We start from the raw sequence: 14,032 nt of genomic DNA, 5'->3' as shown, positions 1-14,032 counted from the left end.
TGGCATGCTTAAAACTGTCTGGAAAAAGAGTACACAATTCACAGATGTAATTGGGCACATCATCAAGTAGAGTCAGTGAGTAAAATAATCTTAACATCGCTTTAAAATTTGACTGGAAACCCATGCAAAGAGGCCAATACTGGACTGATATGGGATCTACATTAAGTATTGGGCAATAACCTCGCCCGCTGCATTTTGGATTTTCTGAAGCCGATTGATGGAAACTTTGCTGAGAAAGGTGAACAGGGCATATGATAGTCCAGGCGGAACGAGACAAAGGCATGGATACGTTTTTCCATATCTCGGAATGGCACAAAGGAGCGTATTTTGGACATATTTCTTAGTTGAAAGAAATGGTACTGGGCTAATGATTTGACATGGCTGTCCAATTAAAAATGTGGGTCCAGAATAACACCCAGGTCTTGGGCTCTGAGCATGTGCACAGTTGCATGTGTGTCTGTGCCTGCATGCGTGTCCTCTTTTCTACAGTCCCGTCCTCTGCGTCATCAACGTGTCCGTATTAGTGTGTGCACACTGCAGTTGTATTTGTTGATTGAGTGTTACAGTTGTGAGGGTTTGTGTATGTGGATATATGTCAGTGTCGGCTGAATGCTGTTCATTTGTGTGTGTGTGTGAGAGAGAGTGTGCGTGTGAATGGGGTCATCGCTGTGAGGAGCTGTATGAACGGGCGGCAGGAGACGGGGAAACACAATCAGTTCTTTTGGCTGCATGTGCTTCTCCCAATGCCAAGCTCCAGCCGGACCACAATGCAGTGCAGCCTGAATGGACAGAGCTCAGCACAAAATGGAGAGAAGAGTGTGTGTATCTTTGTGTGTGCGTCTAAATGTTTTTGTGCTCTGTGTTTATTGGTGTGTTTGCATGTGTGTATGCCTGCCTGTGTGGACGTCGGTGTTTGCCTGCACACTTTGTGTAGCTATTTTGCTAGTGTGTGTGTTGTTTGTTTTGTGTGTGTGTGTGTGTGTGTGTGTGTGCGTGCATGCATGCGTGTGTGTGTGTGCGTGCGTGTGTGTGTGTGTGTACACTTGTCCCCTTGCAGTGCACTTATGGGAAAGAGCGTGTGGGTGCCGGAGGTTGCGTGTGTGGGTTTTTGTGATTATGCCTGATTTAATTGTGAGAAGGAGCAGCAGTGGAAGGGGGAGGCATGGTTATGGGGGCCATTTTGCCCCAGAGAACCCAGTCCTCGGTTGCAAAATGAGATGAAGGTTGAGCTCATCATCACTTATTGTCATTAGCTCTCACTCATTGTACAAATAATTTCTCTAATTCAGTTTGCATATCATCCCCTCCCCTTCCCTCCCATGATGTCGTTAACCACCCTGCGTATCCCCACTTTGGCCACTTTGGTGTGGGTTCATTCGGAGGGAGGGTAAATAGGCCCTGTGTTTGGATTAATGGGCTGCACGTAAATGTTGTGAATTAGTGTGTTCACGCGCAGGTTAATATGCCATTAATCAGATGTAGTGTTTAATCTGAAACCAGACTTAACAGACCTGATTCAAACAATTTAACATGCTTGGAGGGGGGGGGGGGGGAGTCCTCCATGTCTTTCTTTTTCTCTCCTATTCTCTCTCTCAATCATATGTCCTTCACCTGTTCTTTTTCCTGCCTTTACCCTTCATTCTTTCCTACATGGTTCCTTCCTTCCTTCCTCATGCCCTTCCTACTCCTGCGTTCCCACAATGTCCCCTCACTTGTCCTTTTCCTCTCCCCCCCCCAGCTGCTCCCACTCTCCTCCCCAGTGTGCAGGTCGGGTCTGGTCCATGTACAAGCTGTTTGTTGCAGCAATGAATAGCTCTCTCAGCGGGGAGCGATTCGTCAGCCTGGCTGGGATTTTCTAATAAGCTTTGAGAAAGCAGTTGGGGGGGGGGGGTGAAGATGCTCACTGTTGCACATCCCCCAGCCATCTCTCTCTTTCTCTGTCTCTCTCTCTATCCCCCCCCTTTCTATCCCCCCACCCCTGGTTAAAGCAGATTAATTAAAAGCGCTCTCTCTGTCTCCCTCTCGCTCTCTCTCTCTCTCTCTCTCTCTCTCTCTCTCTCTCTCTCTCTCTCTCTCTCTCTCTCGCTCCCCCCTTATCAGCGAGAGTTGAACACTTACAGTAAGCCCCCGGGGAGGGCTCCTTGCTTGGGCCGGGTAGGCAAAAGGGGGGGTGGGAGCTGCTGGGTGGATGCTAATTTCAGCCACTGGGATAGTGGGAGATCCTGCTCAGGAATTTCTGCAAGTGGCACATTCACCACTTATCTCTGCTTCTGTCTGGGCAAGAGGCTCTGCAGACAGACAATTATGTCCCCTGTTTGTCTGTCTGTCTGTCTGTCTGTCTGTCCGTCTCTGCCTGTCTATATGTCTGTCTGTCTGTTTGTTTGTCTGTCCTGTGTCTGTCTGTCGGTCTGTCTCTGCCTGTCTGTCTGTCTGTCTGTCTGTCTGTCTGTCTCTGCCTGTCTGTCTGTCCTTCTGCTTGCCTGCCTGCCTGTCTGTCTGTCTGCCTGTCTGTGTCTGTGTCTGCCTGTCCTTCTGTCTGTTTGTCTGTCTGTCTCTACCTGTCTGTCTGTCTGCCTGTCTGTCTGTCTGCCTGTCCTTCTATGTGTCTGTGTGTTTGTCTGACTGTTTGTCTCTGCCTGTCTGTCTGTCTGTCTGTCTGTCTGTCTGTCTGTCTGTCTGTCTGTCTCTGCCTGTCCTTCTGTCTTTCTGTCTGTCTGCCTGTCGGTCTGCCTGTCTGCCTGCCTGCCTGCCTACCTGCCTGCCTGCCTGCCTGTCTGTGGGCCTGGCTGTTTGTGGATGGTTGGAATAAGCTCTCCATCGGGGCTGACTGTTTTGGTATTTTACTTCCTCTGCTCTCCATGTGTTGCCATTATCAAAGTCCCTGTCTGTCTGAGCAGCAAGGAAGACATGTGCTCAAACTAGCGAGCTACACTGCCACCATGGAAGATCTGGATTAGCATTAGTCAGGCGTGCTTGGTTCATTCATTCAAGTCTTTTAAAGATGTTCAAAGAACATGTTTAGGAAGTTGATCATCTAACAAGAGGAACATCTCACCTGTTTGCCCGCCGGTGATCTGGACAAGCTCTACCTCTTGATGCAGGTTACCAGATTGTTTTCTCCGGAGTAACATTTACCCCCCAGCACTACTTTTTGAGGGCAGCCGGTGAGCGTAACAGTTTAGGCCCGCCCCCGATGATTCTGATTGGTTTATGAAGTACAAACAACCCAGAACCAACTTTCTATGCCCATATAAGTAATTGTAAAATTTTTCCGGGCGGTAGCATAGCGGCCTATTCCGTTGCCTACCAACACAGGGATCGCTGGTTCGAATCCCCGTGTTACATCCTGCTTGGTCGGGCATCCCTACAGACACAATTGGCCGTGTCTGCGGGTGGGAAGCCGGATGTGGGTATGTGTCCTGGTCGCTGCGCTGGTGCCTCCTCTGGTCGGTCGGGGCGCCTGTTCAGGGGGGAGGGGGGAACTGGGGGGAATAGCGTGATCCTCCCACGCTCACTGTCAGGTGAAAAGAAGTGGCTGGCGACTGCACATGTATCAGAGGAGGCATGTGGTAGTCTGCAGCCCTCCTCGGATCCGGATCAGCAGAGGGGGTAGAGCAGCGACCGGGATGGGTCGGAAGAGTGGGGTAATTGGCTGGATATAATTGGGGAGAAAAAAAAATCCAAAAATAAATAAATAAAATGAAAAATAAAAAAATGTCCTCCCCTATAGATCATTAGATGACACATATTATTGTCTCATTTGTCCGTCCCAGAGTCTACGCCTGCTAAGTCAAAAATTGCCCAACTCCGTTGCCAGGACACATGGTCCACGTGTAAATTCATAGCCGAGGAGTTGTCATTATCTTTTGTGGTGAGTTTGGATTTTCATGACATTAAAATTTCATGTCATTGCAGTCATTATCACAAAATTTTGCTGTTGCCACAATGGAGGCCAAAGAGTTTCATTAAGACGGTGCGGGCGGTCCTTTATGTCTTGACTCGCCACGTCTGGCAGCGTGCGAGGCTGGAGGCGTCGGGCTCAAAGAACAAGAAAGCTGAAATGCCCAGAATGAGAAATGAGAGCAGACGGAGAGACATACCGACAAGTCGTCCGACTGACTGATGGTGGCGTTTTGACTAAAACGGGGAGTGGGATGGAATAATAATTAACCCGGGCAGTACTCAGAATTACACTGACAAGAGGATTTTCATTTCTTGTGAAGTGGAGAGAAAGCTGGACTAGAAATTGGATCACTTGTAGCTCTTGAAATGTTGAAGACCTTGCCTTTTCTCTAGTTGTGCACCCGCAGTCATTTGAAATGGTTTCATGATTATTATTCGTATGGCCAAGTTGACAGGAGTTGTGTTGCTCAGCCACCGTCAACACAACATACAGGAAATGCACCAAAGTCATGTGATCTAATCAGGAGCAGAATTTGGTAGATTCGTATGGACAGTTTTGGAGAGCAGTAGACAGTATGGCCATGCAGTTCAGCCAGTCAGAGAGGTCACTCAACAAGGTAAAGAGTAAAGGGTCATCCAGTTGGCACGGCGGTCTATTCCGTTGCCTACCAACACAGGGATCTCTGGTTCGAATCCCCGTGTTACCTCCAGCTTGGTCGGGCGTCCCTACAGACACAACTGGCTGTGTCTGCGGGTGGGAAGCCAGATGTGGGTATGTGTCCTGGTTGCTGCACTAGCACCTCCTCTGGTCGGTCGGGGCGCCTGTTCAGGGAGGAGGGGGAACTGGGGGGAATAGCGTGATCCTCCCATGCACTATGTCCCCCTGGCGAAACTCCTCACTGTCAGGTGAAAAGAAGCGGCTGGCGACTCCACGTGTATCGGAGGAGGGACGTGGTAGTCTGCAGCCCTCCCCAGATCGGCAGAGGGGGTGGAGCAGCAACCGGGATGGCTCGGAAGAGTGGGGTAATCGGCCGGGTACAATTGGGGAGAAAATACTGAAAGTGTGTTTCAGTCTGGATCTCAGATTGTTAGCTGTGATTTATGCGTTTACTCATTTGCAGCAATCACACTGGACATGTCCTGTGTCCTAGCGGTGATGTGATCGCTAGTCAGAAGACGCCACGACGTCGACGCAAGCTAATTGCTAACCCCTGTAAGCGCACTGAATGAGAAAGTGTGAAAACTGGACATAGTGGCGGCGAAGTGGCGGCGAGGGCATGTCCAGTGGGCTGTTCCAGCAGCGAGAGTGTTGAGCGAGGTTCTGCAGTAAAAGCCAAGTCATGACTCGCATCTCCAAACAGTCCTGTAGGTTTGGCTCAGAGCGTCGTCTCCGAGGCACAGACTCGAACACGACCCTTCTGGCGGCCCCATCACTTCAGAGAGGCGGAATCGAATTTGTGATGTGTGAGCTGCAAGCAAAATACACGTTGCGTGTGGCTCGGTAAAATAAATGGTGGGCAACGTGTGAGCCAAGTGTTTTCGTAGTCGCTGAAGTATGCTACGCCGCGATGGCTCGGAGGGACGGGGTGTTTGGGGGGTAAACTTTGGTGAAAAACACAGAATTTTAAATGTTTAAAAACCCCACGCCTCTGTTCTGTTGACTCTTGCAGATTGCAGCCCTTTGTGACGGGAGAAGCTGCCAAGAAGCTGGCTGTGGACCAGGTGAGCTGCTGGCCAGGCCTCCACGGTCCCACCACGCCCGCGTCTGCCTCCTTGTCACTCTTCCGCCGTCTGCTTTGTCCTTTCGCTCATCCACTTAGAGTCTTACACGATTGCTTGCTCACTCTCATGCTATCAATCTCGCTTGCACACGCACACACACACACAGACACACATATACACACACACAGTTGGTCGTCTCTCTCTGTCTCTACCTATAAAGCACACACACGGTGAGCGTTGTCTGTTCATGCACAGTTGTACTCACACACACACACGTGCACACACACATTCATCCACGCAGGCACTTCCTCTTTCTCTCTGTCTTGCTCTCTCGTTCTGTTTCACTGGGATTCGAACACTTCCTCTCCCTCTGTATCTTGCTCTCCCGTTTTCTCACTCGTACATTACTATCTCTCACTCACTCTCTCTCTCTCTCACTCTCTCTCTCACTCTCTCTCTCACTCACTCTCTCACTCACTCACTCACTCACTCACTCACTCTCTCACTCTCTATCTCACTCACTCACTCACTCACTCACTCACTCACTCACTCACTCTCTCACTCTCTATCTCACTCGCTCTGTCTCTCTTTCTCTCGCTCTCTCTCATTCACTCTCTCTCTCTCTCTCATTCACTCTCTCTCTCTCACTCACTCACTCACTCTCTCTCTGACAGACACACACACACACACACACACACACACACACACACACACACACACACACACACACACACACACAGGCTCAGTGGCTCTACATAATGAAGCTGTGACCATAACAGGCAGTACCTTAGAGACAGATTGTAATTCTCTGTCTCACCCAGTCGGCTATTACAGCTGATTGCTGATTGGCCACCAGTGTCAGAGCTCCCACAGAGCAGATGGGAATAAATGAGTCCCCAGTGAGCCCATGTCCTGCTGGGCTGTTCACATACACTCACAGCCTCTCTTTGTTTTCCCATTTGTACCTCTTTGTATTGTTCTCTCTCTCTCTCTCTCTCTCTCTCTCTCTCTCTCTCTCTCTCTCTCTCTCTCTCTCTCTCTCTCTCTCTCTCTCTCTCTCTCTCTCTCTCTCTCTCTCTCTCTCTCTCTCTCTCTCCCCCTCTGTCTTCTGTTTCTGCCTTTTTCACATTCCTATCATCCCTACACCTTCTCAGACCCGGCCTCTGTAAGATATGTAAATTAAGAAGGCAAAACAAGTGTGAGGAACTTTTGTGAATAAAATTCCTCCTCTTCTCCATTGCCAATCCCCCTTTCCTCTACTGTGGACGCTCCCTCCCTCTCTCTTATCCCACATTCCTCTCCATCCCTTGGTCATTTCTCATTCTGTCTCACTACACTACTGCCCCCCCTTCACTCTTTCCCTTCCATATTCCACATTCCTCTCCATCTCCGTGTCACACCATTCTAGTAGCCCCCCCCTTCTTCTCTCCCTCTCTCTCTCTCTCTCTCTTTCGCTCCCTCGCTCCCTCTCTCTCTCTCTCTTTCGCTCTCGCTCGCTCTCTCGCTCATGTGTTATTGGCAGCTCTAAATGGAATTGCTCAGGCAGCTCGAGCTCTACCATCCAGGAAGAAAACATTGCCACGAGGGGCCGGGTCAACAAGGCTTGTTACTAAGCAACCCTCTCGCCTCCCTCTGGGAGCCAAACCTGCGCGGCCCCTGCCATTGGCTGAGGCCCGGCCGCACACGCTTGGAGTTCATGTTATGTAATAATGCCGTTGCCATTTCATTCTTGCGACGGAGCCTGCCTGAAAAGAGATGCGTTTGTCAGTTGCTTCGCGCCAAGCCCCTTCTGTTCATCCCTACTCAAAACCTGGTTCCTTAAAACACCCCTCCAGCAACCTCACGACAAGTTTCGATACTTTTGTTGTTGTCGTTTTTGTTTTCCAAAGCAAGAATTGCAAAGTAAATCACTGGTTTTCAAGGCTAAGTAGGAGTAACATCTGTTTCCTGCCAGCTGAAATAGGACCAGCTGTGCATGCCTGCACCACTGTGAGCCGTCTTTTGACTGAGATGTGGACTGAGATGTGGGCTGAGATGTGGACTGAGATGTGGACTGAGATGCGGACTGAGATGTGGCCTGAGATGCGGCCTGAGATGCAGCCTGAGATGCGGCCTGAGATGCAGCCTGAGATGCGGGCTGAGATGCGGACTGAGATGCGGCCTGAGATGCGGCCTGAGATGCGGGCTGAGATGCGGGCTGAGATGTGGGCTGAGATGTGGACTGGTGGAGGTGATCAGACATCACGTTTAGAGAGTGAGGGTTTTCAGAGAAGAGCTTGGAAATGTGAAGCGGGTGATGAGGTCACTGGAGACGGGCTTTGAAGTGCGGAGAGGTCCCTCTGGCGTTGCAGCAAGGCTGTTTATGCATGTGGAGGTCTTGGCAGCGACGGTCCGGTCTATTTGAAGTTCGGTTCTCGAAGAGGCGGGCGAGCCAGTGGGAAACCGCACGGTGTATTCCAGCCGACCTTGGAGCTATACTAATGTCTTTAATGATCTCTTCCTTGCAAGATATTTGTTCGTCACTGTTAATTTCCTCTCCTGAACAGATGCACGTACACACACACACACACACACACACACACACACACACACACACACACACACACACACTAAACCACTGTGTCACATACACCTATATATATATATATATATATATATGCGCACAGATATACACACATCACATTTGAAACACAACAGTTGAAAGCAGTTTTCTAACACCTATCTCATGCTTGTGTGTTAGCAGTTCTTCCCCACCCTCCTTTTCTCCCCCAATTGTACCTGGCCAACCACCCCGCTCTCCGAGCCGTCCCGGTCGTTGCTCCACCCCCTCTGCTGATCCGGGGAGGGCAGCAGACTACCACGTGCCTCCTCAGATACACGTGGAGTTGCCAGCCGCTTCTTTTTGCCTGACAGTGAGGAGTTTCACCAGGGGGACATAGTGCATGGGAGGATCATGCTATTCCCCCCGTACCCCCTTCCCCCCGAACAGGCACCCCCGACCGACCAGAGGAGGTGCTAGTGCCGCGACCAGGACACATACCCACATCTGGCTTCCCACCTGCAGACACGGCCAATTGTGTCTGTAGCAACGCCCGACCAAGCTGGAGGTAACACGAGGATTTGGACAGGCGATCCCCGCATTGATAGGCAACGGAATAAATCGCTACGCCACCCGGATGCCCCGTGTTAGCAGTTCTCAATGAACTCAGCAGAGACGGCATCATTTTCTCGATTCCAGTAGAAACCAGCACAAAACAAGGTCTGGCTAAATGTGAAGTTTTCTTCTGTTGTCGTCCTGTAATTTGTCGTTCATGCATTACAGCAGTTGAGGGAAACCAAAATATGAGAACTGGTGGCCAATAGCTATGTTTTTCCAGCTAATACGCACAAACACACTCTGTCAAATACGCTTCCTTCCAGGCCAGGCCTTCTGTCACGCTCTCGGCTCTCCATCTCCACGGGTCCCCCCTCAGCGGCTCCTCACAGAGTCTATATCCTGACCCATTTAACAGGACTTACCGCTGAATTATGTCCTCGTTTTGTGACCGCTAACAAGGAGTCCCACTCTCAGGATGCGGCACTTCAAGTCCCGCAAGCAGGGTGTAAGATGGATGCATAGATGTATGGATGGGTAGTTGCAATTTGGGTTGTTGGTTTTACACATAGGGGCTAACGTTGCAGGTTATTTATTGATATTGTGGCATTGGCTGACTGCTGGGTTTCCATTCAGAATAACAGCAACGTAAGGATGGAAGAAGCGAGGAGAATGTGTGTGTGTGTGTGGGGGGGGGGTGCTGGGATGTGGGGAAATAAAGGGAAGGAGAGATGAGTCAGGGAAATTTGAGGAGAGGTGTGTGTGTGTATGAGAGAGAGAGGGGCAACAGTGTGAAGAAGGGATGGATGGATGGATGGAAGTGGGAGAAAGAAGAAAATGGAGTGAGAGGCGGAAAAGTGGCGCACCAGCGGGAGATCCCACAAGCTGTTGCCGAGCAGAACAGAGATATATCTGTCCGTCGCTCCGCGGACCCTCCACCTCCTCCTCGGCCTGGCTTATAGTTAGTATAATTAGTCAAATCCTAGAGGAGAGGGATGCTGTGCTGGTTCTCTATAACTTACTGTGGAAAGAAAAAAACACCCCGAATAAGGGGTCGCATCTATAAGATCATCCATCCATCCATCCATTATCCAAACCGCTTATCCTGCTCTCAGGGTCGCGGGGATGCTGGAGCCTATCCCAGCAGTCATTGGGCGGCAGGTGGGGAGACACCCTGGACAGGCCGCCAGGCCACCACAGGGCCGACACACACACACACACACACACACACACACAGACACACACACATTCACACCTAGGGACAATTTAGTACGGCCGATTCACCTGACCTACATGTCTTTGGGCTGTGGGAGGAAACCGGAGCACCCGGAGGAGCAAACCCACGCAGACACTGGGAGAACATGTAAACTCCACACAGAGGACAACCCGGAACAACTCCCCAAGGATGGACTACCCAGGGGCTCGAACCCAGGACCTTCTTGCTGTGAGGCGACTGCGCTAACCACTGCGCCACTGTGCCGCCCTGTATAAGATCAGATCCGTTTGATTCCAGAGTTAAAATCTTTAAGTGCAGCAGTCAGGGCAAGCAGCCAGGAGAGATAAATAAGATTTAACAGGAAATGAAGGAATATAATAACTTTACATGAGCCTGACGCCACTCCAACCCCCCCCCCCCCCGTGTCTTTTGATATCGGCGATATTAAATATATTCAATAAAAAAAAATCAAGTTCAGAGGCACTCTTTGGGAACGGGGGGGTGGGTATTATTATTATTTTGGGAGGTCTTCTGGTCGTATAGCTGCATCATATTAAAAAACACACATCACCTGCAATCATGCTAGCCACCAAGCATAACAGGAAGGATCCCTGGTGGCTTGGCTGCAGATGCATAACAACAACCCATCCTGTCACAGGTTCGACTGACACACGGGGTGCAGGACTAAGAGGACCTGACGTGCACCGCAAAGGGATGACGGTCAAAATTAGCAAAAACAATTAGCTTGGCCCTGTCCCCTGTAGTATTTAGATGTGATATATTAGATGAGATCTGTCCAACACACACACACACACTCACTCTTTCTCTCTCTCTCTCTCTCTCTCTCTCTCTCTCTCTCTCTCTCTCTCTCTCTCTCTCTCTCTCTCTCTCTCTCGCTCTCTCTCTGAGCTTTTATTACTTCACAGGAAGTAGGCCATATAAATGAAACATAATTTTTTTTTATATATTTCCCAGGGGAAATTCATGTGCCAAAATATTATCAGACAATACCAACAATATTTTGCTGGTTTCATTGTTTTGTTTCCCCTCACTAGGATGACAATGCTACCCCCCTGCCGGTGCCCCTGCCGGTGCCCCTGCCGGTGCCTCCGCAGCAGCCCACCCTGCCGGTGCCCCCACAGCAGCCCACCCCCAGCTCTGTGGTGGTCGAGAGCGGACCTGTCACGTACGACGATGTGGCCGCAGATGAGGAAGAGGAGGAGGAAGAGGAACCCTGCGTCAGTGCCATGCAGCTCATGGGTGCCGATGGTCAGTTAAGCCCCGGCACAGTGGTGTTTTCTGTGTGGTGTGCCATGAGCAGGAGTCTCTGCCAGCGAAACCGGAGCTTTAGTTCATTAGACAAATCTGTGAATGCTGCTATTGTTTGAGAAGCTTGGTTCCTTAGTTCATTAGAAACAGCTGCACTGTCTGTGGTGCTTTCTGTCTATCTGTCTCTCTCATTGGTTTATCTCTGTCTCACAGTCTTGTATTATTATTATTATTATAAACAAATCCTATGTCTTTCTTCCTTTAGATTACGGCTGTGACGGCGATTACGATGATGGATTCTAACGTTTAGACCTCGCGCTGGATTGGTGTCTCCCAGCCGGTCCGTGCCATTTTGCATCCCTTCTTGAACGAAACCCAACACTTGCTCACAGGGACACCCAATGGCTGACACGAAGCCACCGCAGATGAGAACTGTTACTCCCCGCCAGGGGAAAGCGGAGGATCGGATGAGCTAATGAGGAAGTCTTATTTAACTGTCACTTGAACGAGGTGGGGAGGCGGCGACCTGCCATTTGAGGTGAATGGTAGAAGTGTGTCCAAAAGGCATTCAAGTGCCCGGAGCAAAACCCCCCCCCAAAAAAAACCCCAAACCTTGAAAAGTTCAAACCCTGTCTCCAAAGGCCAGTCCCAGGTGGCAGGATGGACTCATTGGAAAGAACAGAGGAGTGACCTCTGGCTAACATAGCTGTTATTTTTGGCCGGCGTGTGATGCCTTAAACTCCCAGCAACTGTGACCTAGCTGGATGGAAAAAAACATCTTTCCCACTTCGGTTTTGATTAGGGTTTTTTTTTTTTTTTCAGGATGGCACAGTGAGACCAGAAGCTGAACAAATGACCGAAGACTAAGCCTTTCTTCATCATCATGCACTTAAGCAACCGTGACCCTTAAGATGTTCGACCGCCTCGAGTGCCGTCTGATACTCTAGTTCACCCTACACTCCTGTCCACACTAGTCGTAGCTTTTAACAAGTAATGACCCGTATTTAAAAACAAGCACCGGACGGCCGAACGTCAACTCCGTCAGATGCGCTCGTCTATAACGGCGCCGAGGGCATTTGTCGCGGCGGCGGCGGGAGACTCTGGTAGGACTGATTGTAACACGACCCGAGTCGTCACGTCGGTATTTATCTAACGTCTTCTCAGGCGAGGGTTTCGCCGAAGCCAAAGTATTGCTTAACGTTGCCTTTGGAACACTATATTCGCTGCAGTCCCGGTGCCCATGTTTGCCAAGATGTTATTACATCCAGAGAACTGTACCGAGATGTTGTTCCTCTCTGTCAGAGCTGCAGGAGTATGATTCACCCTGTACCATGTTACGATGGTTTCTGTTCAGGAATTTGTTTGAGTCTGTTTAATCCAGTGTAGTTAATATATCAACATTTATACTGCCTTGTTTTTCTGTTGGTGTTATCCTGGAGGATTATGTCCCATCGCAGGTCATGAAGGCGTTTCAAGCTGGTACACAATCATGAAGGCGTTTCAAGCTGGTACACAAGTGGATGTGGTTCAGGGGCCTGATTTTTTTTTTTATGAATGTGGTGGCCCAGCTGCAGATAAGCTTTATAATTACTTGTGGTTTTTAAGTTGGACTGATTCTGAGGCGTGATTGTGGCCCTTTTCACTGTGTCGACAACGAGTATTTATCGAGGCGTCCGGCCGACCTCGCGGTGCCTCCGAGCTGCTGCTACAGAACCAACAGCGCATTACACCTACTACATGTTGTGTGCATTTGCTGCTACAGTAAAGATTTGCGAATGAAAACACAAGTGTGTGTTCTCGTCTGTACCTTCTGAAATAACTGATTTTACACAGGATTCGAGCATCTTCACAAGTACACGGTATCCATTGCTTCGTGTTATTTCGGTTGAGCAGCTGTGTACAAATCCTGGCTTGGATGTTGTTTTCCTGAATAGTGAAGGGGCACGGTTCATTCTTATGTCTCTCTCTCCTACACAGACACACTAATACACAACACCGTTGCAAGGGCAATACAAAACACGTTCTCTCTATTTACACACACATCCACTCACCTTCCCTTTCACTACCACCATCTTGACTTTTCCCCTCCACCACAGTTGTTTTATTTCAGTTCATTTCTCTTGTTTTTGTTATTTTTGTTCTGTTTGTGCGCCACTCGGCCTGGTGTTTTCGTTTTGATGTCATTTGGTTTTTGTTGCCCGATTCGCCTGCATCTCATCCCAGTTTTGTTTTCCCTCATGGGGGTCGAGATGTTCATCCGTGCCTCTGGAGGTTTCTCCCTGTCTCACCAGCGTAGTTTGTACCGCCTCGTCAGTGTTTTTATTTTAAATTTTCTCCACATTTCTTCAGAACCGAACTCGACCCGAGTCTTTGCATGTGGGGAGACGACGTCCAGGACAGCACACCAGAAACAACAGCAGCGAAGCTTCTGCTCGGATAGGAAACTTGAACTTGTGTGGCCGTTCCTGTGGCGCCCATACAGCGTTACAGTGTTGTGACTCCATCCCTGGAGGACTGTCAGGACCTCATGTTTCAAGAGGTATTGGGTGTCTCCAGGTGTGTGTGAGATGAGGTTCTTTTGAGGTGTGTGCTTGTGAGTCACCCCTCAATAAAACAAGTGTAACCTGACCCAGCATGAAGGCGGCGGCATTTTATATGGATGGAAGTGGGGCGCTCCTGGGCGTTGTGTCCCGGGTGACTCTGAATTAACATATTTATTCCACTGTAGGCTGATGAATAAAAGAATAACCACGCTGACAAGTTTTTTTTTTTATAGTCAGGTTCAGCGAACGTACAGGAGGTTGTTTGTGTGACCATGGGATGACATC

At 49.6% G+C, this 14,032-nt stretch overlaps 1 protein-coding gene across 1 annotated transcript in view; it reads left to right on the top strand.

Moving 5' to 3' along the window:
* LOC130125913 (transcription factor IIIB 90 kDa subunit-like) overlaps positions 1–13,096 on the top strand; it is a 130,165-nt gene extending 117,069 nt beyond the window's left edge. The window contains exons 16-18 of the mRNA XM_056295259.1: positions 5,574–5,625; positions 10,991–11,204; positions 11,470–13,096. Of these exons, the coding sequence (XP_056151234.1) occupies positions 5,574–5,625; positions 10,991–11,204; positions 11,470–11,507 (304 nt within the window). The 3' untranslated portion in view covers positions 11,508–13,096. The remainder of the gene's footprint in view (positions 1–5,573; positions 5,626–10,990; positions 11,205–11,469) is intronic.
* Positions 13,097–14,032: the final 936 nt, after the last annotated feature.

The sequence above is a fragment of the Lampris incognitus genome, chromosome 16 (assembly GCF_029633865.1).
Source record: "Lampris incognitus isolate fLamInc1 chromosome 16, fLamInc1.hap2, whole genome shotgun sequence".
NCBI classification, from domain to species: domain Eukaryota; kingdom Metazoa; phylum Chordata; class Actinopteri; order Lampriformes; family Lampridae; genus Lampris; species Lampris incognitus.
Note: the sequence above shows the minus strand (reverse complement) of the source record. Positions and strands in the feature narration are given on the sequence as shown.